The 27951-nt window shown below is 45.5% G+C and overlaps 2 protein-coding genes and 1 pseudogene across 3 annotated transcripts; 2 read left to right on the top strand and 1 right to left on the bottom strand.

Annotated features, from left to right (window-relative positions):
• Positions 1 to 361: 361 nt before the first annotated feature.
• tmem229a (transmembrane protein 229A) lies at positions 362 to 2379 on the top strand. Its single transcript, XM_037462236.2, has one exon. The coding sequence runs from the start codon at positions 1011 to 1013 to the stop codon at positions 2097 to 2099; it is 1089 nt and encodes a 362-aa protein (XP_037318133.2). The 5' UTR covers positions 362 to 1010; the 3' UTR covers positions 2100 to 2379.
• A 3727-nt stretch (positions 2380 to 6106) lies between these two features.
• On the bottom strand, positions 6107 to 7294 carry LOC134107103 (hyaluronidase PH-20-like; annotated as a pseudogene).
• Positions 7295 to 11758: 4464 nt separating this feature from the next.
• Positions 11759 to 26687, top strand: waslb (WASP like actin nucleation promoting factor b). Of its 2 annotated transcripts, XM_037460876.2 has the most exons (11): positions 11759 to 12190; positions 16556 to 16690; positions 16835 to 16921; positions 17574 to 17670; positions 18328 to 18351; positions 21191 to 21374; positions 22020 to 22062; positions 22981 to 23134; positions 23511 to 24052; positions 24140 to 24248; positions 24624 to 26687. In XM_037460876.2, the coding sequence occupies exons 1-11, from the start codon at positions 12086 to 12088 to the stop codon at positions 24683 to 24685; spliced, it is 1542 nt and encodes a 513-aa protein (XP_037316773.2). In that variant the 5' UTR covers positions 11759 to 12085; the 3' UTR covers positions 24686 to 26687. The 2 variants fall into 2 exon arrangements, with proteins under 2 accessions (XP_037316773.2, XP_037316774.2); XM_037460877.2 differs by lacking the exon at positions 18328 to 18351.
• The last annotated feature ends 1264 nt before the right edge of the window (positions 26688 to 27951 follow it).

Below are 27951 nucleotides of genomic sequence, written 5' to 3'. Positions count from 1 at the left end.
AACAAAAACATAATAATGAACAGGAAACCAGAGGAGGAAGTGGACACATTGTGGCTCGGCTGCTTGCATCTAATGCAGCAGTGAGCAAGTTAATTTAGTGAATTCAACCTGCTGTGAAATTTGAAAGAGAAGATTGATCATATTATAGACTATAGACTATAGACTCTTCAGTCGCAAAGGTATATGTACCTATGGGTGATCCAGTACTTCTGATGAAAGATGATGCATTAGTTAATTGAGGACCTCTATTGCTCTGTGAATTGAACAAAGTACGCAGCTGTAATTAATATAAATGACTCGTAATTAAACAGCTTCGGCTGGGGATGGGAGTTCAATTAATAACGGTGTCGGCGCCAAAACGTGCCGTCTCCACAGCCATCCAACTGCACCGTCAACTCCATCAGGTTCTCTCTCAGGTGACCTTCAGGCGCTGTTGGGAATTTGAACACATCGTTATGGGAACGCGAAACGACGCGGTTCACCGGGTGCCTACGACTCCGATGGCCGCTGCCACAAAGCAGATTAAAAAAAATATAAGTTTACACTGACGAACTTATCTGTCCTCATTGGGTCTGTTATCGCGTCGACTGCAGTCACGTTGGACCAGCAAAAAGATAAATGTAGAGAGATGTTTTTACACGACCATAAGCCCGATCGACAGTCGCTGAAGGGGTTAAAAAGTTTGGCGACTAAACAACGGGGCAAATAAAAGGTGCGCAGCTCAACAAAAACATGTTAGTAAGATAATGCAATGTGCTTAACGCGAGCACGCACACGACGCGTTTGATAAATGGCACACCACGCAAACAGTTGTTGGTCCTACTCGAACTGGGTCCACAAACCGGATCCACGAAAGCGGGTATTTCCGGGCAACACGTGAACGCAGCAGTGCCCGGCGAACACTCGCAGAGGCGATGTGCCGCAGACGCTGCATTGCTCTCGGTGTGCAGGAAACAAACAATGCGTAGGAAGAGGGAAGCTGACTCTCCCCAGTAGGCACCGACTGATCAATGGCCGCCCGGTGGCGAGACTGTCCTCCCGATCACCCGGAAAGCCCCACCGGGGGCCCGAGCGCGACGGCGATGACCCACCGCCGGGAGCCGCTCGGAGAGACGCGGGGCGCGCAGGAGCCGCCGCTGCGGGAGCTGCCGCGCTGGATGCGGCTGTACTTCTACGCGATGCACGGCCTCGCTCTGGACGTGGTGCTCTCGTCTGCGCAGGGGTTTATCAACCGCCGAGACCCCAAGCTGGTGGGCTTCTCCTCCCCGTATCTCTGCGTCGTGCATTCTCTGACCCACTTCGCGCTGGAGAAGATCTACTCTCAGAAGAGGTGCTTCCGAGGCCGGTCCGTGGCGTTTCATCTGGTCTTCTACCCGTCCGTCTACATCGGGCTGCAGATCCTCATCGGCAACATCAGCACCTTGGCCGAGCAGGTGAGGGTGGTGTCCGCCACGCAGCTGGCGGTGCACTACGTCCTGGCTCTGTATTTCTCCCTGGTGTTCCACAGGGGAATGTCGACGCTGCGTTACCACCCCTCCTGCACCCCCAAGCCCACCGGTGAACTCGGCGCGCGGGGCAGAGGTCACGACGGGGGCGCCCCGCGCGGTCTCCCGGGCTTCGTGCGCTTCCTGTTCTACGGGATGCAGGGCCTCCTGGACGAGGTGATCTTCACCTCCGTTTGCAACCTGGTGGAGAAGTCGGACCGCAGCCTGAGCGGCTACACGTCCCCGTGGTCGTTTCTGATGTACGGCACCTGCAGCTCCGCGGTGGAGAAGCTTTACTTCCACCTGCGCTACGGCAGAGGCTGGGGGACGCTGCGGCGGCTCCCCGTCTACATCGGCTTCATCTACACCTGGGAGTTCTCCTGGGGTCTGTTCCTGAGGCAGTTCGGCGCCTGCTCGTGGGACTACTCCCACTATCCGCACAACTTCATGGGACTCGTCACGCTGCTGTACCTGCCCGGCTGGGCCTGCCTCAGCTTGTATCAGGACGTGCTGTCCAACGTGCTGCTGAGGGTCAGGTGCATCGAGGTCATCGAGGTGGAGGAGAACGGGGAGGTCAACGGAGCGGTGGAGTCCAAGAGGAAAAAACAAGCTTGATGGTCACGCCGGTGGTCCCGACTTCTAGGGGGACAAACGGGGATTGTCTTATTCCAATTAATACATTAAACAGATTGGACTGTTTTAACAGGAAAAGATGTTGATGTTATTAAAGAAGTGAAAGAAGGTATTTATTCAAGATACTTTGACTCTTTGGACAGTTGCGAAGCAATTTGTTGACACCAACGTTGAATGGGTTTTCTGTAAGTTTAGAGTTGTGTTACTTTGTTCTAGACACGTATTGCCCACATGCAGAGGTGACGGTTCAACTTTGCAAGGCCTAATATTTAAAATAAAAAAAAACATAGATGCTAATACACCAAACCTGTTGCAGTTAACCTACTGCCATTTAATCAAAATTATAGTTTTAATAGTAATGGTATTTTTTATGTCTATGTGACTTAGGAAGTGCGTCAATTCCCTTTTTTAAATGTTTGCAGACCATCTCATGATTAAATGTATTGTGATTGTGTCATTTACAAAAATATTGGGTTGTGGCTCATATCGGCATGCTAAATAAACACGGATTAGACATGAGGATATTCAAAGTGGTTTTAAGACAATGAAATACAAAATACTAGCAGTAACCTCTTAACTAGAGCCTTATTTTTACCCATTTTATTTTATATGACCCTCAACTATTGCATGATAACTAGGATTTAAATGAATGTAGCAAGGAACCGTGTAGCCGAACGGATGTGAGAGATGTTAGCGTGAATCCTTTATGAACCAACTTTGCTGGAGTGCCTTCCTTTGCAAACCACGCAGTCACAGCGGCGTCTGTTCCACCATCCGAATAAGGTCACACCAAAATGTTAATCGAATTTACAGATTGCACATGAATCACCTCAACGTGAATATAATACAGGCATATTTACGTCACAATTAGCCTTACAGTCGTAATGCCCAATTAACAGACTAATATAAGAACTTCGCACTGTGAACAAACGCACGGTGGGAAATCTTAGCTTATCTTGTCTTCTCCGAACAAGTCACTTTCCTGATTAGAAAATATTTGGTTTTAATCGCAACTCTTTTTTTTAGATCATTTGTTTTCAAGTCATCGTAGGAATGGGTTGTGATTTACAAATGTTTAGACAACCTTGTGATTTTCTGAGTGTAAAGCTTTGCGAGAATCGTCACGTTTTTCTGCTCCATGACGGGTCTGGTTTGAGGATACAATAAGCCGAGCAAAAGTAATGTCTCATTTCTTAGGGCAACGCTGAAATAGTTGCACTTTATTACTTTACTTTAGGGACTCTAAAAAATGATTAAAAACAGAGGCTTGTCTGTGGTTGATTTACAAGGAAATGAAATTGTACTTTGTATGAAAATATTGAGAGGAAAATCGATAGCTTGTCGTTATGAATAAAAACATCAAACAAATCGTATTTCATTCCATTCCAGAACTTGAACATCTGCCCCTGATCACTTCCAGCCGTGGTTAGCGTGCGGCCGGTGTTCTTTTTCTTTGTCGTCCGAAGTGGCAAAGACAAAGCTAAATACATACTTCAACATTGGCATTCACTGAACCACAGTCACCACAATCTCCTCAGGTGTTTCACGGTCCAACCGGTTCTACTGCTGCGTTGTGCACCATGGAAAAAACCCTTCGGCTTCCAGAAAACGCGAACTGCACAGCGGCATGCACCGTACGACTTCCATCATCCCGTTATTTACATCACTGACTGCGGCCGAGCAGGAAAGCAAGCCCAAGGAAACATTTGCTCTCCCTCTTTTAAACGTAGTGCCTCGGGTGTTTATGCTTTGTTGAAACATGCCCTGCCGTAAGTTAAGAGCGACAAAAGTTTGGACTCGTAAGTGTCAAGACATCTCAGCAGGAAACAAAAGTCTCGTAAACCAAAAACGGAGATAAAAATCTTGAGACGACAACAACATGAGGTCATGTTGGCTTTGTGCCTGTCGGTTGCTCTGCTTAAACCAGTTCCGCGGTTCTGTCCTAGTTGTCACTTCCTTGTTGAGTTGTGGTGGTGAGAATGAAATGCATGAACTCTTCATTTTTAATTAACATTAACCCCAACATCACATATACAGCACTTGAAAAAGTGACGTACCCTCGTCGTCCTGTTGGCCGACCGCAGAACTCAATTGCTCAATTTCTTTTAAATGACATTTGATAGCATTGTTTATATATTCATGCAAGTTGCAAGTAATTGTAACAAACACAAAAATGTAACAACTCTGCTTTTTTTTAAAATCCTTGTGAGTTCTATCTTTTTAACCCTATTTCCGGTAGCGAATGGCATCTTTTTTTTAGGAAAAAAAAAGCTCCAATAAACACTGTCCAGGAACAAATACCATTAAGAGTTAGCTTCCAGCTGGCCAACAACCTAGATGAACGATCAGTGAATTCTTGCAGAAAAACTCCATCTCCAAAAGAATTTTGAGGTTTCTCCGCGTCTGCTGGATGTGTAAATCGCTAACCGCTTGCTACCAAGTTAGCTAACGGCATATGGTGGAGTTTTCTGCCTCCTTTCGGCCGACAATTAAAGAATGCGCCTGATAAGGCCCCCTGTTGACGGACACCGTGCTGTCACTCTGTTGGGGCTTAAAAAGGTAAGTTTGTGTGTATAGTAAAGCTGGGAATTCAAATAGGTGAGTAACACCTGTGCCTGTCCTGCTATGACCAGGACAATAACAACGTGGAAATGAAAAGCCTAACACTCCTGTCTCCTTGTTTCTTATTAAATGTTAACATATACAGTCAAATCATACACAAATATTATCTCGACTTGACGTGACGCTTCTTAGGTGGTTTGAATATTGCAGATGAAGTGACAGGATTGGCTTTTCCCAAATCTAAACATGAAGTGTTTGTGATTTAGTGTGTGGGGGGGTGGTTATTTAGGAATTTCAGATTTCAAAAATAAAAAACCTCAATCATTTTGAGCTAAACATTCTTTTTAACTTTTTCCTTAGTATTACTGGTTCATGTAATACTTGATAGCACCACAACTGATATTGACTGAGAAACATATCCGATATCCGAGCTACATTGAACTCACCAGGAGACCCCTCCCAGAGCAGCGTGGCCATTGACTTTCACACCTTTACTGATGTGTATAAATATTTGTAGGCAATAATTGTTCTCGAGTTCGCTGGTGGAGACAACAGACGGCACTAGGGGTGGTCATGAGACCTGTCCTGTGGCCTGTTGGTTGAGACGACCAGCGGCTCCTTCAGCTGAGATGTCCTTCTTAGCACAACACCTTTTCCTTTATTAAATACTTTGGATTTCAACTGTTCATTCCAAGATGTCTTCCATCCGTCTGGTGGTTCTTCATTCTTTGAACATAACAGTATCGGTTCTGAACATGAACAGGATCCGGAAATTCCAGGTTTAGACAGATAGAGGTAGTGACCGGTTTTGTATTTTTTGCAGACACAGGAGCCATTCCTTTGACAGAAGGACAAATTATTATAAAAAACTACATATACTCTATAACTGTGTGTCTGAAACAGAACATTGCTGCTAGGGAAACGGCCTGTAAATAGTTTGATATGTACTTAAAGGAATGGTTTGACGTCCAAGGAAATAGTTATGTATGCTGCCAAAAGTTAAAAAAAGACAATGGGGAGCACTCTCACATCCATTCAATATCAATCTGAAGCAAGGAGACTATCAGACGAAAGATTAGAAACTGGGGGAAACAGCAGGTTTGTGTCCGTACAACAATTTATAGCTTGAGGCAACTTTATCATGTGCAGAAACCGAAGTGAAATAACCATACGAGAGCTTTCTTTCAAAAGACTTTAAACCTGTAGTGAATGTCACTTGTGAAGATAATCCCAGGCTCCCCTGCACACTACACCAACCAACACAATCCATCAGTACCTGAGCCACTCTGGTGTTGTCAGTCGCACACAGAGACGACTCCTATGTCATGTAATTGAACACACTGTCTCTGGTCTGACCACCAGTCCACTGGCATGTCTTTCAGCAGTGCAGTGGAGGTCTGCCGGGTGATGTTACCCCGTCATCATAGTCAGCGCTGCCCCCCCTCCCTCCCTCCACAGCACGGCACCACACATTCCCAGATGGTGCTGACCAGGTCTCCCTTGGACACAAATGTATTCACTATTGCCTTAGTTCAGATAACAGAAGACAATATGCACGCATGGTACCCACACTTTCTAAATTCTTATTTTTCCCCAAAACACTCATCCCCCCAAGGTAAGAAGAGAGGTTAGCTCCTGAGCCGGGTGTTGTTACAGCAAGAAACCAAACCCCTCTTATACCAAAAACCCTCACTACAAGCATGAGGAAGTAACCCAAGGTGCATCTATTGTAGTTGTTTGTATAGCTGATTTAAAGACTGAATTCTTTTTTTAGAGAGTGGTTGTCATTCCTCGTATTACTCATATGATACCTTTGAACCAAAGACCCGGCTAAGGAAACGTCTGTTCTGATCAACAAAGACAGGTCGCATGTAGGCAAACACGGGCGCAGTCCCACTCCGTCCGGACAGGGCGGACACTCTCAGAGCTTCCTGTACACGGTTTCTCGGAGCAGCCTCGGGGACTGTCTGCCAAAGAGAGACCCGAAGCAGATGCAGAAAAGTGCAGATGAGAAAAAATGAAGCCTTTGAGTTTTGGAGATCATTTTAGCAATGCGTAGATTGTAAGCGTTGTTCTAAATGCACAGACCTGCCGCCGGACTGACGGGTAGTGGGCCGTGCTGGACTCCCACCTGTGCAGCCTGCCTTCTCCCAGCCATAATTGTAGCAGCTAAAATCAAACAAAATGAAAAATAGTTGGATTTGTTTTTACAGTTTTAACCTGGAGGTGTTGTGTGGCTTTCTCTGCAGCCTGATGCATTAGCATGAAGCGGCTTGTTTGCATGAGGTGCGCCACAGATAAAGTCTGGTATAGATTCTCTTAGTAACCCAGTTCCTGTCCCAAAGGGGGTGCCACTCCTCCCAGTCATTAACAGAAGTAGGTTCAAGATCAGCATTGAATTTTTATTTTTAACAATAAAGGATGAAAATTAAGCAAGCACATTTGGATGGGATGTAGTAGTTGATATTTTTGTTCATACTGTCTTGCAGGTTTCCTCTCTGGGGGACGCCCCCATTGAACTGTTTCCTCATGGCGAGGTTTACATGAGGGTAAAGACCCGATCGGTTTGTGTAGGACAGAGACAGAAACTGGCCTGGCACCTGCCACAGAAACATGACAGTGTAAAACCATGCAAATGAACCTATTTTATTCATTTAACTTCATTGTACGGTCTCTGCATCATTCAGAAACAAGGCCCAGATAAATGTTGCCCTGCATGTGAAACATGTTGCAACCATTTGAGCCCATGGTATGGATACAGCGTGTGCTTTTCAACCATAGATTTGAATGTAAATAGAACATCATTTGACTCATTGCAAAGCAACTCAATAATGAAGCAACATTTGAATAGTTGTCCCCGTACCTTGGCAGGTGTGGCCAAGCCTTTGAAGGGAAAAGTGTCTAGTGAGACGTTGTACATTTTACACACCAAACCAGCGATGTTCCAACTAACAAGGATTGTTTGGTGCCCGGGTGATCTTGGGAAATTTGACAAATGGAGGTGTTGACAGGAGCATTGTGGAGAGGGAGGATGTTGAAATCAGAGGGGGAAGCCAGGGCCAAGCAGTCTGAGGAACAGGGGAAGATGGAGGTGGATTTGGAGGTAGGAGCTAGAAGCCAAAGCTGCTATAATACAGATACAATAAAGCAAGCAAGACTTTGCTAAGACTTGGATACTCGAGACGTTCAGATCAAACTGTTGAATAACTCATGAAAGGAAGCCCATCATTTACATTTAAATGAAATGCAAAACCTAAGTTTCTGATTTCCCTTTCTCCTCATTCTGCACAGCTCTCTGGTGTCTAGCATGATTTCACTTCATTTAACACAGCTTGAGCTCCAGGATCTAAACTGAGATGAGGCCGAGATGACAGCTATACAGCATTCCAACTGAAAATCAACCTACAGACTATTTAAGAAATAAAAGATACACAACATAATACCTGGAAATGCCGGCAGCAGACCATGAAATGTGTCAATGGAGGGTCCTCCCTGAAATGGCACTATTTTCTATAGGGGAGGGGCGTGGTGGGCAGAGCTGAGTACGGAGATGCTGTCTCCTTGTTTTGATTGCACAAATGTGACTTGGAGTAGAGCAGGAAGGCACGCCTGGGTGGGAGGTTACGGAGCGTGCACCGTCGTCATGGTGAAGCGCAGTGAGCAGGGGCCTCGTGTACGGAGCTTAGGTTTGTCATCCAGGTTTTGAGTTGTTGTGCTGGCGTGGATGCTAGTGATGGGATGTGTAAGTAATTACAACAATGGAGGTGGTGAAAGCAAATGGGATTACTCAATGAACTGAAATTCACCCCTTGATATTTTAGAAACTTTTACTAACTAGAAATTTAATTCAACTATATATATACTATGTATGTACTCATAGTACATAGCCTGGTTGGAAAAATATGACACCAATCAATCAGCACATTTTCCTACTAGGAGAAGATTTGACACCCATGTGACAAGGGAGGAGTTGTGGAATTAGTAACAGGCAATGGTCGTCTGACACACACTGTTAAGTTTGCAGACAAAAATAACTCTAATACAACTAAAGATAGCATGTTTCACCTTCATCTTTCAAGTTTGGGATGTACATTACCCTGCGAATGTTAATTTGTCTGGTCAGGAACACGTAATGGTGGGGTTTAAGTCACAGGTTAGTGGATCGTTGTAAACAAGATCATGTATGTTCTTTTAACGAAACTTTTTTGATTTGTAAATCACGGTGAAGCATGTTGGGATGAAACAAAAACATTGCTTTTTAATAAACAACCAATAATAAATATTGGTAAATGTCACACAGCACACTGGTTTAAAGGAAGTTCTAACTTAATTTTTTCCTGCTGTTTTGCAGCTCCACTGTTCACTGTGTAAGTGCGATCTCTATTGTTACAACAGAAAATACACACACACACACACATATGCAGAAGCTCCTACATACTGTATTTGACAAATGTAATGTGATAAAGTAACCAGTGTGTGGTGTTTAGCACCAGTGATGTAATATCCAGCATAATGCTGCCATCTGGTGATCATTGTGTACGGCTCAAGCGCACTTTGACAATAATAATTCCCAAACTTTCCTGACTTCTTTTCCTGTGAATCACAACGTATGGATGTGTTTAGCGTATGTGTGCAAACCGCTTCCCTAACCCCCGAGCACACTATCGGACCTTGCATGTTTGAATATATTTCCGTGTTATGTTGACCCCATTGTAATGTTCCCTTGAGGAGCACGTTGTAGAACATGACGAGGAGATGTGATAAGGCCAACTTTTTAAAATGTGCATAGAGAGGCCAGTAGGGGGGACGTCTTCCTCTGGAATTCCAAATATAATATTCATGTTGTCCTCTTACCTCGTTCTCTCACAAACTCAGCTTCCGCTTGTTGTGCAAATTGGGTCAAATGAATGTTTCAAAAGGGTAAATCCCCTGGAGGGGTTGACGCATAACTCCAATCCTAACAGACAGATAATGCAGTATTCCATCCTTTGTATACCCATTCACACATATTTTAAAAAGACACATGTGAGACATACTGTATAGTCAAATGCACTGAAAAGACACAGCTGCTAATGCTGACATCTTGACCTTGCTGGGAAATGTCAGTGAGGCATCTTACACAAGGTGCAGTGCTGCCCAGTGGGTGCATACCAAGCCGTGTTAGCCGTCAGTTGCAGTGTTCTGTTATCCGTCTCGTTCTCAGTACGTGCCCGGGATGGACAATTTGCTTCCTTGCTTCTGGTCTGGCTTACTTGTTATGACAGTGTTTTGGAAAATCTAGGGGTTCATGCACTGGGAGTGAAAGCACCCACGCCGCCTCATGCTCTCTTCCTCGCTCACCACTTTCTGTTCATTTTCTTTCTCCCACTTTTTTTCTTTCTCATTCCTCACCCTATAATGCCCTTTTATTTTGTTCCTGTTCCTGCATGAAGAACATGTGTGTTCTCACAATTGCTCATTGGGGATGAGTCATTTTCGATCAATTCTTTACCTTGCTCAGACAAGGCGAGGTGGAGCGGTGCACAGTATCGCCTTGCGGAGGTGTCTTTCTGCCTGTCTGGCAGGTTTTTCAAGCTTGACAAGATTTCTGTTGAAGAAAGTTGAACCGGGTCGAAGTGAGCATGCACAGCACTCTTAACAGCAGGAAGGAGAAGGAAGGTTCCATATTTCCACATTTCCCTCAAATACTAGCCTGCCCCTCAATGAATAACTCTAACCTTCCTGTCAGCTTTGTTTACAGAGTAATGTACTACACTAAATAAACCCCTTTGACTCTTAAATGTGTTGTCTGTCTTTATTAATGGCAATATGTCTCCCATCCTTATCACCACCGATGGGGGATTATCCAAGTATGGGCTGTCTTTTCATCATGGGGAGCTGAATTTGGGTCATGTGCATTCAAGACAGGTGTTGCTTGTGGCATCTCTGTGAGCTGCAGGCGGACATTTCCAGTACTGCCCTGGCATGAGAGGAGAAACTATGTTAGTTTCTGAAACACTCTCTTGTGACACATGTTGCAAACGAACACACGCAAAGACATTGATGGACAGTTAGAGTCAGTTAATTTAGGAAGTCTGGTAATGATAAAGTTGTTGCAAAGGGAGGCACCTCATTTCGATACCTGAAATGATTTTTTATGAAGGAGTTGGCTACTATTTTCCTTGAATCACCTCACAAATACTGCTGCAAACAACACCCATTTATGAGCCTGACTGAGCATGTTACATGAGTAATAAAAACAGCCTGGGGCACATTAGTCAAATGTGTATGAGCCATCGCGTATGTTGCCCCTATTCAATACTAACGTTAGCCTTTAAGTGTAGTCTCCTTGATGGTTGAGCGCTGTTCATCGTCTAGATTAACATTTCTGATGTAAAAAGACTACTGAACGTGATGTTCCATTTTGTGGTTTCAGTCAATCAAGGAAAATCCGGAGAAACACACTGAAATCGACTCATTGAAGCATATGTTGCCCCAGAGGCAATGTATAGTAACTGGAGCAAGCTTAATTGTACTTCACTTTTTATAACCCATTTACAGTTTGTTGCTATGAAAGAAAGAGACCTGTTTAACATCCCAGAAGCATTTAAATTCAGCCGAGGGAAATGATTTAATGTCCCAGGGACTGGTATTGTTCTGGGAAATAGATATCAGCTCTGACGTCATGATTGAAGCAGCGCACTATCATCATCAGAGGGAAATTACAAATGCCATGGTTCTCCTGTTCACAATTATTCAGTTTTCAACCATTCTTCTCAAATGAGAATTGTATGCTATTAACTTCACAACTTGCACCTTAATTCTTATCTCCTCCCATTCTGCACTCGCTCACATTCCTGTCATAAAAGCAAGGAGCCGACCAGACCGAACCATGTCTATGGGGAGTGAGAAAATAGTTATAATTTTATTAAGCCTTTTTCGTAATTTTAATTTTAAACTGAAAATATACTTGCACTTTATAATCTCGTTAAAAGAATTATCACCCTTTCCCGAGCCAGAATTAGCTCTCGGTAATTATGTGCAACGGACCCGGGATAGGTGTGAAACCCTATTCCCAAATAGTGGACTCGTCCTGACCCTGCCATGTTGGATGGAACTGGCTCTGGGCTCTCAGGCAGACGGACTTCCCAGGAAACTTTTTGGCATTTCCCGTCTTCGCCCAGTCTTTCGCCCTCTTTAAAAGAGGAGCGGGACGTTGCACGCGTTTCTTGGCGCCTCAATATCTCCGGACGTCCGGCACAAACTACCTAACGTTACGTGAAGGGATCTGGGGGCGGGGAGGGGAGGAGGAGGAGGAGGGGGGGTCCGTGCAAGGCCACGAATGACCGAGGAATTGTTTATGTGTCTCGTTGGATTTCCCATAGCGAGTTACAGTCGGTGCACACTTGACACGTCGATCCCCAATAATGAGTGGACACCCGTCGCAACGGCGACAAACGAATATCGGGTCGATACAACTGACACCGCAGGAAAATGAATGCTTCTTCAACCACCTCGGAAGGAAATGCATCGTAAGTTTTTTTTTTTTCTTTCTTTCTTTCTTTCCTTCCTTCGTTCTCTCCCAGCAAATTGTGGGGAAAAGCTAATTAAGCTAACTACCTTACGCGTGGGTCTTGATGACGTCAGTTAGGAGGCGTAACTGTGTGTTTGTGGCCTCTAGTTTAATGCTGTGGTGTGTGCGTGTGTGTGTGTGTGTGTGTGTGTGTGTGTGTGTGTGTGTGTGTGTGTGTGTGTGTCCGTCCGTCCGTCCGTCCGTCCGTCCTCCCCCGGGACTTATTATTGTGGGGGGGTTGACAGTAGGGCCGACTTACTTAAAGTTGTCCCTTACTGCACTCAGGCCTCCGCTGCTGCGACCCCCAAATTGACACACCTGAAGTCTAGGGGGGGGGGGGGGAGTCGAGTCGAGTCGATACGAGTCGATACCTGGTGATTGCAGTCCAGAACTGCGCCGTCACGACTCGGGAGGCAGTCTAATATTGCGTCACACGTGCGGCACCCAGCTGACTCAGTGCCACAGCTAGCTAGATTGTAGCCACACTTTTAAGGATGACACTCTGGCATCAGACACCATGACACAGCGTACCTTACTGTCACGTTTTTGCTTTTTGATGCATAAGTGGGAAATATTCCAAAAATATCAGCCTGTGTTATTCTCCTGTGTGTAGTCACCCAGTGTTATCAGCTGAAGAGAATGTTTCACCTGTTAATGTTAGCCTTCAGATTAGATACGTTACAAAGTTACCGTTCAGATTGATGAGTTACAGTTCAACACTTCAGATTGGTGTAGACTTTGATTTGTTTTCGTCTCACTTCCTCATATTGATCGGACGTTTCTCTTATAAAGTGTTCAGTAAAGGTGTCCGAGAAGCCGCTCGTCCTCTTTGTGTCCACAACCCCCACCTCCTCATTGGGAGTGGATCTGTCATGGTTTCCTTTTGCTTTTTTGTGTACTTGCTTTGGGAAAAGCTGCATTTCCGGTCCTTAGGGACGTTGCCAGGTCAACCCCCCCCCCACGAGGTAACCATGGTGGGGATGTGCCGCCTCCCGCTTTGCAGCAGGTTCCTGTGGCGTGTTCGACTACACCTATATGACCCGCGTTGCTCCTTTTTTTCAGTTACGTCCTTCCTCAGGCATTTCTAGGCTATTGTGTCATTCGGCATGTGACACAGGAGGACGGCAACATTCCTCCCAGTCCTACGGGTGTTTGTACACGTCCTTGCATGCAGAGAGAGTTTTGCAGAGAGGCAGGCGGTGTGTGTGTGTGTGTGTGTTTTTTATGTGTACGTGTAAGAGAGAGAGAGAGAGAGAGAGAGGAAGAGGCGGGCAGCCTAATTAGAATCAGTGAATTAGTGGCTGACTGAGTGGTCGTGCCTTTAAGTAATGCAATTATTGTGTGGAAAATGTGAGAACCCTGAGCTCCTTTTACTTTTATTTCTCCTAACTCTTCTCGCCAAGATGCACGGCTATTAGTTTGCAGAATTACACTCTGTTCTGTCAAATAATTGTGATGCAACAATGATGCACTACATTGCTTCCTGTGTTTTCTAATAACAAAATTGCCACACCACTTAATTTAATTTTTCTTTCCCTGACCACTTGAAAAGCAAGTGTTCATTCTAATCTCTGAGAAAATTTCTAATGATGAATGTTCTCTTAGCATTGTGATCTGCTTTTAGTTTTTAAGAGACGCTGACTTGTGAGGTCAGATCTCCAAAGTCCAGCCCATTTGCATGTTTTTTGCAACAAATATGTGCATAGTGCTCATGACATTTACTGTCACTATGTTTGCCGAGACAGTTCAAGGTAGTGAGACTTATTCCCGGTAATTGTGTAAGCACGGCGATGGCCTCGTATTATCCCACTACTTCAAGGAATTACAAGTATTCCAACCGGTTTTTGGCTTCTCTAGATAAGACACACACACACACACACACACACACACACACACACACACACACACACACACACACACACACACACACACACACACACACACACACACACACACACACACACACACACACACACACACATATGCATAAAGAAAGACTCTTGCAGGTACACACACAGTGGCCTTACTCATTGGTTTCACTCATTGGTATTCCTTCTGCTGACAGCAACACTGTCTCACTGGACAAGAGGTGGAATGGGTCCAATTCTCTCTGTGTGTGTGTGTGTGTGTGTGTGTGTGTGTGTGTGTGTGTGTGTGTGTGTGTGTGTGTGTGTGTGTGTGTGTGTGTGTGTGTGTGTGTGTGTGTGTGTGTGTGTGTGTGTGTGTGTGTGTGTGTGTGTGTGAGAGAGAGAGAGTGCAGACTGCCTGATCAGCAGTCCTGTCCTACAGGAAGTCCCGTGGTCGGCCTCCTCTGGTGATTTGTGCTGGAGAAGTGGAACGTGACTCCTTTTCTCCGTCGCTTCATACACCGTTTCTACTTCCTTTCTCTTCTTTTATGTCATCTGCCCCGATGCCCCGTTTCTCATTCATCTTCCTCCTTCAGCGCTTTCTCAAGTCCCCTTCTTCTTCCCTACACTGCCTCTCCACATCAGCAGCTCCTTCTGTTTCTTCCCGAACTAAATCCGAACAACAGAAATTGCAACCCTCCTCATTTTACAAATACTTGGTCCACCACTCGGTTGATTATCCGTACCTGGCACACACACACACACGCCGTGTGTAGCGGCCATTGTAGCAGGAACTCTCACAGAAGCTGCTTTGAGTACTTTGACAGATGTTTATACGTTTGTCAGTCTGAGGACAGATCTTGTCTCATTGAGATCAAAATGAAGATGGGTGTTGTCCGAGCAAGGCTTCCAGAAGGAGGGTAGGAAGTGTGAAAGCCTCCCCCTCTCTCGCTCCTGGTATTTACAACCTCTCGACTGCCCACAGCCACCACAAACGGCTGATGGTTCTCTGTCAGAAATGGAGCGCTTTCACCCCCAAACACGTCCAATGTGGAGTGTTGCCGACTAATCTCCATGACGATGTGTGATTGTGCCGTTCAGGTGACGGGCGTCGTGGTAGTAGCAGAGAGGGCAGAGAGATGTAGGCACTGTCCATGAGAGAGAGAGAGAGAGAATTTGTGGCAGTCTGTAGGAGGGAGCGAGTGTTTTTTGCAATGATTGTTCTACGATGACGTCATACACAGAGCTCCACTTCCTGGAGCCTTTGGCCCTGTCAGAAGCAATCAGTGCTCCACGTGCAGAGGAGCACCCCCCCCCCCCCCGCACTGTCACTGTGCCAAAGCGAGGCCATCACAAAACCGTGTTCTTATTAGTCTCTTGATATGCTTTTTATTATTTGGACATCCACACAATCAAGAGCTGTAATGAATTATTTTGGATGAATATTGTCTACATGGAAGCATCTGTTCATGCTTAAGTCGGACACAGACATCCTGGAGGGGGGAGGGGGGGGGGGGAGAAGAGGGTGAAAAGAATCTCATAGACCTCATCATTTTCACCTGAAAGAAAAACCTTTTTCAGCATTTTGAGAACCTTTATTCCCTGAAATGTATTTTCCTGGATTGTTAGTCCCTTTCGCTCCTTCAGATGATCCCCAAGTGGAGCTTAATGTAACTAAACTGGCTGAAATATCATAAGCATTCATATTTCCTTCTTCTCTTCGGGTTATTGATCTTTAAATAAAGCTCCAGTGTTGACTTCTTAAAGTAAAGAAACGAGCAAAGAGAAAAGAGACAAATGTGGGAACCGGAAGGTAACTCCAGAAAACACCTGTTCAACATTTATTTTCTGGCTCTGCACATCTGCTTCATTTAACCATCACATTTATTTGGGTATGAAAAGAGCCATTAAGCAGTATCGGTGATATACTAACGATACTCGTCCCTACACTTACACAACCCCGGATTACAAAGCGCGCTCTTGAAGCGCGCAGTTATTCCTGCAAGGCCGCACAGACCTCCAGGCATTTCCCTTCCTGGTGCCGTGGCTTTCATCTGTGTGGTAATGACTGTGAGCCGGGGCCCCTCGGTGAGAGAGACCCCCGCCAGCAACCTGTAAAACCAGTGGGGGGAGGGGGGGTGTAGTTTTGTTGTGTGTGTGTGGCGTGCACTACAGGTGTGGCCTCCTGTGACTGTGTGTCCGTGTAGTTTAGCCTCAGGCTTGGCTCCCCAGTTTTACATAGGTGTGTGTGTGTGTGTGTGTTTTAATTAAACATTGGCTCAGGCAGTTTAGCAGGAGAACATGTCGGCACAGCGGCAGTTTTTGCCCTCGTGAGCTACTTTTTATTTTTTCCTTTAAAAAAAAAAATATAAAGAAGTCATTTAATTGTGTGCTGCCTTACAATCCCCCCCTCCCTGTAAGATCCATTAACGTGGCTGCAAACACCGGATAAACTTGTCCCTCCCTTTCCACCCCAGTCGTTGTCGGCTGCAGTGGTCCAGGTGTTCACGGCAGAGAGGAACTCCAGCTGGAACAAGAGATGCTGCGGGGTGGCCTGTCTGGTCAAAGACAACCCGCAGCGGTCCTACTTCATCAGGGTCCTGGACATCAAGGTGAGGAAGCAGCGCTCCTCCCCAGGAGGGTGCACCGCCGTTTGAAGCCTGCGGGGACGGTCTTTCCATTTAAGACCCGTAGCGTTTTGGCTCCCTGCTTCCTAATCCCTCGCCCCGGGTTTTGTTCTTGTGTTCTCTCCCCAGGATGGGAAGATACTGTTTGAACAGGAGCTGTACAACAGCTTCACCCTCAACCCTATCAAACCGTACTTCATCACGTTTGCTGGAGATGTGAGTTTCCCCTCTTCCTCGGTATTTGAATATGGTCATAAACAAATACTTTTTTGAATTTAAATAAGATGATGCTCGATGTTGATGTTGTTCAATGGTCAGGGAAACACTGGGTTCGTACGGTCAGAACCGTGCTTGCCAGAACGTTAAGTAGTAGAATTTAAAAAGCACATTGATCACATTTTGATCTCGTTGATATATTTGTAAGCAGAGCCACTTCTCAGTGCCTAAAGAACGTGTGTTGATTTTCACAGATGATTTTGTTCAACCAAATAGTCTTAAGAGCTGAAATTATCCATGAACAAATCCAGAAATTTAATTAAAAAAATCTGCCATGTGTGAGTCAACATCGCCAAAGGGGAAGTCTGTTTGCATCCTTCCGCCTCCAACCAAATTATTTGTAGAAAGCCTAATTTCATGGGCCATTTGAAGCACTTTGTGTGAAACAATGTCTTCATTTGGGGGCCAAACAGCGGCTCAGACTCCAGCCGAAGGTCGATTGTGATGATAACGCTCGCGGCGTATGCACGTCATGGTTTGGAAACGAGGCGGTTTAGGGACCCAGTTGCCCCTTAACGGGACATCATGTGACTTAACAAATGTGTTTTTCTTTTTTAACAAAGTGTGTGTGTGTGTGTGTGTGTGTTTACAGGCGTACCAAGTGGGTCTGAACTTTGCCAGCGAGGAGGAGGCCAAGCGTTTCCACGGCCACGTGGTGGACCTCCTGGGGAAAAGGCAGAGGAAATCTGGTACCGACTTACTGCTGCCGCCCCCCTGCATACACACCTACCCACTGACCGAGAACATGACATGTTTAGCAAATTCATAGCTTGCGCTCAGGATGATGATAGTAATAACTCTTTGGTTCAACTCTGCACCCGTTTTCTTTCCAGCGCTTCTCATTTCTCATCATTCTAAAGTTTATAGCGTCGCCTCTGGGATGCTTCTCAACACTTTATTGGCCCTCGGTCGTAAAACCTTCATCCTCACATGATTCCCACCGTGTTTCTTCTTCTTCTTCTTCTTCTTTGGGTCATTTCCTGACTTGACTCAGTCAAATCATTCTTTCATCTTTCCCCTCTTTCAGCCCTCCCCATGGGGGCCCTTAATCTTATCGACGCGGCGTCTTCTCTTTGACCCTCAGCGAGTGAAAATCTCCAGCCTTCTGGACTGTGAAGTGGCACCCGTGATTTAGTATTCGTTATTGTGTGGGTGTCAAAAGAACTTCCGACTAACGTCCCCTAAACACGCTCCCCAAAACGCATAACTCTGTATTCTGCTCACGCGCCGAACCGACGCCCTCCCCTCTTCCTCTCTTGACTCGCTCAACACCCGCTTCCCACTAACAACCCGCCACCGCCCGCCACATCGCATTGTAACGGTTGCATTTGTCTGTGTGTCCACAGAGAAGAGACGCGACCCGCCAAACGGTACGTGCTCCACTCCTTTTTCCTTCAGACTGCTTCGGAAATGCACAGAAGCCAGAGACGCCGTTGGCTACTTTTGGGGCAAATGGGCGTGGCCTGAAAACAGATGGCGTTAAAGATCTAGTGGCCTTTTTGTCATCTAAAATCAACAGCTGTATAAAATAAATAAGTTTTCTGTTTTAAAAATATTCCCCCAAACCGGCCGCACACACACAGCAAAACACTAGATATGAAAATAATATTTTTCCTGTTTTTTTTTTTATCGTCCCACAATGCAATGCACAAAGAAAATAGAGACGCTGCTCTTTACTGATCGTAGATGAGGGTTAAACTTTGCAAGGTAAAAACGTATAGACACAAACAACTTCCCTCTGCACATCGCTTCCTCTGAATGCCAGAATGAAAACTTCTTAGAAACAACTGGAATTGTTTAGGAGGTTTTGGAGGAGAAGAAAGCTCATTTAGAAAAATGTTTAGTGGCGTCTTCATGGTGAGCCACATGCCGGACCATCGGTCAGTAGTCAGAAGACTCGGCATTTGTGGATGAGCACACGTTTGTCTGTGGAAGTAGTGAGTTTGGCTGAGATTGAGGGGGCTGAGTTTGACGCCAGCTTTGGACTGAAAAACGGCATGATTTAATCTGTGTGTGTGTGTGTGTGGGTGTGTGTCTGTGGGTGGGTGGATGTGCGTGTAAATGGCCGTACACAAATGACACATTTTTTGTTTCATGTATTCAAAGCGACTTCATGTCTCTGACCCTGTTGATGCTTCTATTGTGGGTCACATGTGGTCAGATGTCATGCATGGCGCGTTATGCACAACGCGCACGTCTACGGGTGACCACTTCAGGATGAGATTCAGATTTCATTCTGTTCTTTTCTTATTTGTTTGGAAAAGGAGCTGCGATCACAGGGAATCGGTCCATTTTACCTGCACTGTGGCGCCGGGTTGTCCCTCGCCCGCTTTTTTTTATCTTTATGGCTCTGCCTCCTTCTTGTCTTTTCTCACCCTGCAGATTCATCATGTTTTTAGAAAGCCTGCAGCTTATCGTGGGATTATGCATTGATGGGCTTTAATGGTTACGTAAAAAAAACTAAATCCAGAATGATTTGCTGAGATTAGATCCATGCGTGTGCCGGGATAGGGAGGAGACGGTAGTGTAGGTGGGTGGAGAGATCTTCGGGGGGGGGGGGGGTGGAGGGAGCCAAGCCGTGCGAGATAATCTGACGGTGCGCCCTGCTGTGATGGAAAGCCAACGGCAGAGGAGATGATTGCAAAAATAACCGGATAGAAGAGATGCGGCGCTCAGACCGGCGGATAAAGCAGGGAAAGCGAAAGCCGGTGACCGATCTGCACAGAAGGAAACCGCTTCCATGTGGGAAGGAATGCGAGCGGAGCGCTAAACCTTTGGCTGCCCGAGCGTCGGCCGTGTCTTCTCGCCCCCCGTGATGGCGTCAGCGGACTGCAGCGGCCGCGCCGCCCCCGCCGGGTGTGTGGCGAGGACGTCCGTTCAGTGAGTGCGCCGTCACAAGTTGGCTCGTCCAACCTTTCGGGATTATCTCTGGGGGGCCGAAAACCAGAGAACCAGGGGGGACTTCTCTTTCTACCTGCTTACGAAGTCGTGTCAGGGCGGGATTCTGTGCCCGTACTTCCAACACGCCGCGTCTCTCCGCTGACTGAGAAGAGGCAAACCTTGCAGAAGCGAGCCTGTTTTCGAAACCACAAGTCTGCATCCAAATATCTCCCCTGGCGTCGCCACCTTAGTTAGTGCTCGCCGTATTGCTCATGCCCGGTCAGCTGCTGCGATGATGTTCTGCACCACCTTCCTGTCTGCTCCCTCTGAGGACCTTAATGGTGAAGGCAATGGAGGAGCAGCAGCAGCAGCCGTAGGGGTGGGAAGTTTGAACCCAGCGGGTTGCCTGTCCTCTTTACACTGCCCGGTTCTGCCTCAGGACAAAGCGTACCCGTCTCTCTCCGAGCCGCCGCGTCAGCTCGCCGTGTCCCCCGGAGAGCACGCTCACAACTTGGTCGGCAGGATGCTTCTCGGCATCAATGCGAGCGCCTGCCCAGCGAGGGGCGGCGGGTGCGTCTGGCACCGGGTGAGGAGGCGCCGCAGCCGGTCGCCCTCGCCGAGCAAAGCGCCCCAAAGTCCCTGTAGTGAGAGGGTTAAAGGTACGTGCTGAGGCACTGGTACCGATCCTTGTCCTTTCTGAAGTCCTGTTGTTTGGCTGTGTGTGTCTGTGTGTGTGTGTGTTTGTTGGGAGAATAGGATTGACCTTGTTTCATTTTTTTCCCCAGACATCTTTCCATTTGTTCTTACTTTGCCTTTTGATGTTGTTGGTTATCAAACTCGTTGGTTCTGCTTGTCAAGGTGAAGCCTAATTAAGATGAATATCTTAATAAGGGCCTGGTTAAATACAGGGTGAAGTCAATTGAAGAAAATGCATTTCGATTTATTGAGATGTGCACCATTGGCAAAACGCACACAGAACTGACAGGTTTTATAATATATTCATGCCTGAAAGAATTGGTATTAATGTTTTTTTGTATTTTTAACCTGAAGTAATGAGATGATGTTACAATTCCACATTCATTTTTCAAACCCAAATCCGAAAGTGAGACCTCTCCGTGCCAAAAGAGTCTGTAATAACAGCTTACATGACTGATGAAAGACTGCTGGCTCTGAATAACAAGGACCCGAGTTCATTTTTTTTTTTCCTCATGAAGTTTTAAACAGACAGCGTGTCAGCGTCCTCACCAGTAGCCTCACATGTCATTTGCGATGGTCCACGCATTCCAGCGCCGTATCATTCTAACTTTGTTGTCTCTGTGCACGTTTCAGGCCCGACGTTGCCCATGGCGACGATCGACATCAAAAGCCCAGAGATCAGCAATGCGCCACGTTTCCACAACAACTCTCAGGTGAACAACATCGTGCACTCGTCCTTCCAGAAGAGGGAGAAAAAGGGCAAGGCGAAGAAGAAGAGGCTCACCAAGGCGGACATCGGCACACCCAGCAACTTCCAGTGAGTCGGCACAGGCCTCTTGGGGAGTGGGGGGGGGTTCAGCTCAGATGACGGACGGACAGATGTCGTCACCGGGCGGCGCTATAACGATGAAGCGACATGTCTGGTGGTCCCCGATTCTCACTTGAAGGGTTCACCCTTTTTTATTTTTAATACACTCCTGGCACATGAGTCCATGCGGATCATGATACAAATCCAGAGTGAACGTTTGTGTAGATGTAAACGTTTGTGTACATGTAAACGCTGCGTGACTGGATCTCTGCGGTCATGTCAACGTTGACGCAGGAACCGGTCTCCCTCTCGGCCATTTGAATTAATCCAGGCTGTTTTATTGAGAAATATAATCTTAAAGAGAATGTATAGTGTTATAGACGCAGGGAACTCTGTATTGTGCGTCCACGAATAATTGATTGTAGCTGCCGGGTTTTTTGGGAGATTCAGGAAACAAAATCAGGTTGCCGGTGGGCCATCTTGGTAAAAAAAAAAAAAGAAGCTGTTTATTGAACTTCAGCTTTCATGTTTCTTTCTTTTTTTTATTTTTGGGAAATATACAATGCATTTTTCTTCCGCTTACCCCTTTTATTTGTTTTACTTTTCTATGACATGACCTGATCTCACCTGACCTCTTTTTGGCCTCTCTCACAGGCACGTTGGGCATGTAGGATGGGATCCAAATACAGGCTTTGATGTAAGTACAAGAATCCCTCGTTCAGAAGTCACTCCGTGGATTTCCTTATCCCCCCCCCCCATACAAATTATTTTCATATCAGCTCCAATATATTAAGCAGACCTGTGCAAGTTGGCAGAAACGTTACACAAGGAGATTTTGGAATTTTTGAAGTGAATGGACCTTAATTTGCGTAATCCATGGACCCGTTCCCAAAAACGGCATCGTCAGTCATTATGATGGACCGGATGATTAGTATGAGATCATGCAGGTCAAGGGACTTACTCTGCCGGTTAATGAAAAAGATGAAATTCAGGTGATTTGGTTTCACAAGTGAATGCCTCCAAGGACTCATTTGAGTCACCTTTTAAAAATCCTCAGCTTGGATCTGGAGCACAAATTGGGGGACTCTCAAATGAGCATGGGATGTATTTTATAGTGTTACCAGCTTCTCATTGTTATTTTTTACTCTGACACAAGAACTACGGCAAAAATAAAGGAGAGTGTTGTAATCTCACAGATGTGGCACAGTTAAATAACCAGTATGCTGTATTATTTTTAGTTATCTTCCCACAGTTGAAGGGGAAACTTTTCTTGCAAATAATTCAGAAATGCTTTTGCCAGCCATGTTCCATCTTGTATTCAAATTTGGGTTCATAAACTTTTTAACTTTCTCCCTGGAAATGTCACTCCACACCACCAGGTGGCAGAATAAACACTGATATTATGGTCTCATTTCAAGCCATAATCATGCCGCAAAGTCTTCTAAAAGGAGAGTGTCATATCATAAATGATTATGAAGAAAAAAGAAAGTTACTTCTTACATACCTAACCTTCCCTTAATGAACAGCACCTCAAGGAGAATAATCTGTTAAATGTTCATTATTTAATGAAATCACACCCTTTCTAGGGAAATAAAGCAGCGTTTTCTTTCTTCAGTTGAATAACTTGGACCCGGAGCTGAAGTCCCTGTTTGATATGTGTGGCATTTCGGAGGCTCAGCTGAAGGACAAGGAGACCTCGAGGGCTATCTATGACTTCATCGAGAAGAAAGGAGGCGTAGAAGCTGTCAAAAACGAGCTGCGGAGAGAAGGTGAGGCGTTTGGTAACGGCTTAGATTAATGGAACAAAAAGGAATCTAAGGAATTCTCACATTAATTTCTTTGGACAAAGCAATGAATCGTATGATTAAAAAATATTTCTTCTTTATCATTAGCTGACTGATCATTATGACAACCTCTGACGAAACTAAAACTCAGCTTTAGAGTTGAATGGTAGAAGGCTGCCCCCGGTGGTTTGATGGCATTAATGCATGATGCATCGACACCAACAAGAACTGGGAATCAAATTTTTGACAGATGTGCTTTGTGTGAAATGTGAAAATATGTGGAATGAAGTGTGGATGTTTGTCGAGGCTGCAGCGGGACCTACGCAGTGAGCTCTTTTTAAATAATTTTCTCTCTCTCCAGCTCCTCCGCCCCCTCCATCCAGAGGCGGCCCTCCTCCCCCACCCCCGCACCACGGCTCCGCCCCACCGCCCCCCCCTCCAGTCAGGGGCCGAGGTGCCCCGCCACCTCCTCCACCCTCCAGAGCTCCCATCTCTGCACCCCCTCCTCCCCCTCCATCCCGACCGGGCATGTCCGCTCCGCCTCCCCCGCCCAGCCGCGGCGCTCTCCCGCCTCCCCCTCCGCCAGCCCATGCCTCAATTTCGGTGGGGCCTCCCCCGCCACCTCCTCCTCCATCATTCTCAACTCCGTCCAGTGCGGGAGCCCCGCCTCCCCCCCCTCCTCCTCCACCTCCTCCTGGGCCTCCGCCCCCCGGGCCCAAGCTGCCCCCGCAGGCTAACGGAGGGGACGGCGGTCCGCCCTCAATCGGCCCGGGGGCGCTGCTGAATCAGATCAGAGAAGGCGCCAACCTGAAGAAGGTGGAGCCGAAAGAGAGGCCGACGTCCACCGGCACCGGCAGGGACGCCCTCCTGGACCAAATCCGACAAGGAACCAAACTCAAAGCGGTCCGTATGACATCCGTCACGCGCGGGCCCATCAGAAATATCCTCACCCTAAACCTTTGCTTTAACTCACGCCGTTTGTCTTTGCAGAGGGAAGACTCTACCGAGTCAGCGCCTTCCGGCGCGGTCTCATCTGCGGGCATCGTGGGGGCCCTGATGGAGGTGATGCAGAAACGGAGCAAGGCCATTCATTCTTCAGGTACGAAACGCTCTGCGTCTACTTTGTCCTAAAATATGATCTTCGTGTCACACGAGTCCGGGTGACCGTGGCACATGGAGTAGAGGGAAGAAAGCGTCAGATAAAAAAAAAACTTCTAATGTAAAAAAAAGACATAATTTATGCAATCAAGTGTTGTTTAAATGGAGATGTTCATTCTTCCACGTCAACAACCTTGTGGTTTCTTTTTTTGTATTTTGAGTCGGGGGTGGAAAGGGTTCTGGCCTTGCATCAGAGAGAGTGAAAGTTAAAACTATAGACATTTATGCCACAATTCAGCATTTCAAACTTAATCTGGAGAAGGAAGTGTTTTTGCTGTTTTTGATATTCTTCATGTAAATGTCTTCTCTTCTACAGATGAGGACGATAATGATGACGATGACGAGGACTTTGAGGATGATGATGAATGGGAAGACTAGCAATAATTGGGTTTTGTTTTTTTTTTCCTCTGCCCCAAACCCCTGGATGATTATGACACTAAGATGATTCCTTCTACTATAAAATATTTCATTTCAAAAATTCAAAATGAAATATTCCATCAATTTGCTGTATACGTTTGTTGCCTCTATGCCTTTTTTCTCAATCTGTGCAATACCTCATTCAATCTGTAGATGTTTGTCAATCTCATTTGTGAGACAGACGGTTCTTTTTCTCCGTCATGTGTGTCTCTCCTGTCTCTCCTCCATCTTGTCTTTTGATAGCAATATGTCTCATTTCGATGGTGTTCGGCCTTTTTCATTAATCTGCTTCTTTTTTTTCCTCGTCCTCCCACCTTCCCAACTTGCATCCATCTGTTACTCAGACATCTTTCAGATCATCACTCATGTTCCCTCACTGTCACTCGCCCATGTTCCAATTCCACAGATGAATGTGTGCAATTTTACATCGAAGTGTCTCTTGAAGCTTTGTGTTGAATCTTTTTTTTCTTGTGGGCGCTTAGTCATCAATTGTGTCTTCATTGTTTGTCAGGCGGAAAAAGAAATTGAACTATTTTCATAATCTATTGCTCTCTAGTTTATTTTGACTTATTCAAATGAACCTAGTTTAGCACTCATATTTTCTTAAAACTGAGATGAAGAAAAAGAAAAATGCTCTTTTTGGAATATATAGCTTAATTTGCTGTTGACTGTAAATTAGCTGCGATGAGTCTTATATTTTTGCACAGAATGAAAGAGGAGACTTGCTGCACAAGTACAGCACATTTTCAGGGTGTGTATCATTATGGGACATAAATATGCTTTCAGCAATGAGGCACCAGACAATAAGCATTTTTAACTGTTAACCAACCACACTACATACAGCATATAAAAGGAGGTAGCCCACATTTTTATGGCTATCTTATCTGTTGTAAATTTTAGTTTTATAGGGTTTTTTTCAGTGTAAACTGCTTTTTTATCTTTTATTTTTTACAATATCAAGTAGTCGAGTGTTAATGTCTGTGTGTGGGAATCAGGTCTGTTATGTTAAGCTTGAGTAATAAATGCATTTAGTTTAACACCTGACGCTTGCAATGGGCCCAAATGCTAAGTTACTGAACAGAAAACAGCGGCGATAAAGACGTTTTTTGTCCTGTTGGAGACACTAAGTGCTGACGGTTTAGGGACAAACACTAGATCCATTACATCATTCAAACTAGTATTGACATGTTCCTGACTAACTAGTAAATCTTGAGGTGTAATATAGGAATAGTTCAAATACCTCTGTGGTTAATTACGCTCTACAAAGACCAAATGGTCAGATGTCTTATTTCAAGGTGGAGTTTTGACACAAGACTAAACATGCTATAAAGCACAAATGGGGAGAAGTAATGTTTGTTGACTTTTACCCATCAAAGGTCAGCTAACATTAGCTGTCATATGCTAACTGGGCATACCAGGACAAGACAAAAAAAAACACATTTAGCAATAACATGGAGTCTTCAATGACATTATTGTGGATTAGGCATTTTATTGCTAATTGGTTCTACTTTAAATCTGTACAATGGGATTGTGTCGATTCCTCCTCGACGCGTCGAGCGTGGCGCCCGGTTGTCCTTCCCGGTTGTTCTCTTGCCAGCTGCCGCGTTAGCATCTTGCATCCGCTAACTGTTAGCATGCTACTATTGCTATCATGCTGTGGCTAATGGGAGGGCTAACACAAAAAACGTCTGACCCTCGGTGTAACAAACATTCAGACAAAATGCACCGACTTGACAAAATTAGCGTTTTTTTTTCCAGAAGAGGAATGTTGGATTTCTGTCTTGGAGAGACAAATCGCCACTTGTTTTGAGAACTGACATCGTTCCTGAAACCTTGCCATGTTTTCGCTGTTCGCTCCTGTAGGGGATTTGGTGAATGAGGAAGCCAAGCTTTCTCAATGAGGCTTGACAAATATTCAACTCTGACACTGACATTGTACACTCCAATAAAAGGTTGATATTTACATTTTTGTTTTGGGGTCCTTTACCTTCACTGCTTGTTTTAATTGTCGTTTTCTTCCCAAAGCTTTTTGTTTATGGTTTAGAAAAAGAGACGGCGATCCCGATAGTTAATGTCCACAGGCTTCATGCCGTTTTTTCTCACTTGTAGACTTGCATGTGCTGTGAAAGGTGATACCTGTCTGCATTTTATAAATGTTAGTACTTTTACATTTCACTGGGTGAGGCTTAATCATCCTTTTTTTTCATCTCTGCCTTTTCGGCGGGATAACTAGCTGCTGAGAATATCGGAATGAGAAATGCTAAAATATATTTTAAGAACAGCTAAAAATACAGGAATGATCAACGCATCACAAGCATGCATTAGAGATTTTTTTTTTTTTTTTCAAAAAAACATTATTTTCTTATCAAATGTAAAGACATGATCCCTTAAATCAGCGCATGGCTCCTCTGCAGCACTGACATTCGCACAACGAATACAGGCCTCGACCAAACTAGAATGAACAGACAGCCAGGCGGGAAGTTTGACAGATCTGGGAACAGCTGAGCACAGGATTATCACAGCCTTCAGATCTCCCAGTTCACCCACTGAGCCAGGTAGAAAGGGCTGACTTGGCTAAGTCGCGACACCTGTGTTGGGAGTGGGATGAGCGCGTCCTCCTTTCAACGATCATTTTAGATGGCACCACATGGCTGGCCACCATCACAATAATGACAACAGCATTTCGGTGTCCCCTATTGCTTTATTTTTAGTAGATGGTCCACATCAGCTGACGCCGTGAATCCGTTTTATGAGAGGCATTACAGCAGGTATGACACTTTCCACTGGTGTGGCGGCTCGCTTCCGTAGAGGTCCCAACAGACACAAACGGTACCCACATGCATTTAAACAGAGGCATTAATAGAAGCGCCATCATTGAATCTCATTTAACTTATTGTTTACTGTTTACTGTTGTTCATTGTTGGTTTTTTGAAGTTGTTTCGGTGCATTTCTATTACTGATGCTTTTTCACCTTTTGTGCAAAAATGCCTTCCTTTGGAATTTCTGTTTCACATAGAAACCTTAAATAACTACATTTAACAAAAGAATATTGTTGCTGTTGCAACTCAGTCCTGGCCCCCTCTTTATGAGAGATTTGCAATTTTGTTTGTTTTAATTAGACATCAAAACCTTTCTCCACATTCGAGGCGATCTTGATTTTCGCGAGAGCAGGATGCAGAGGCCGCATTTACGAGCAGAAACATCCCTGAGTCGAACAAAAGGATCTT

This window comes from Pungitius pungitius, chromosome 2, assembly GCF_949316345.1.
Source record: "Pungitius pungitius chromosome 2, fPunPun2.1, whole genome shotgun sequence".
In the NCBI taxonomy this organism is placed as follows: domain Eukaryota; kingdom Metazoa; phylum Chordata; class Actinopteri; order Perciformes; family Gasterosteidae; genus Pungitius; species Pungitius pungitius.
The sequence above is the reverse complement of the archived record's forward strand: the minus strand, read 5'-3'. Positions and strand labels throughout refer to the sequence as shown.

Coding starts and splice junctions, on each gene's coding strand:
- tmem229a (XM_037462236.2), top strand. CDS start 1,011: ATGGCCGCCCGGTGGCGAGACTGTCCTCCCGATCACCCGGAAAGCCCC.
- waslb (XM_037460876.2), top strand. CDS start 12,086: ATGAGTGGACACCCGTCGCAACGGCGACAAACGAATATCGGGTCGATA. Junction 16,691..16,834: donor TCAGGGTCCTGGACATCAAG/GTGAGGAAGCAG, acceptor TTCTCTCCCCAG/GATGGGAAGATACTGTTTGA. Junction 17,671..18,327: donor GAAAAGGCAGAGGAAATCTG/GTACCGACTTAC, acceptor GTGTGTCCACAG/AGAAGAGACGCGACCCGCCA.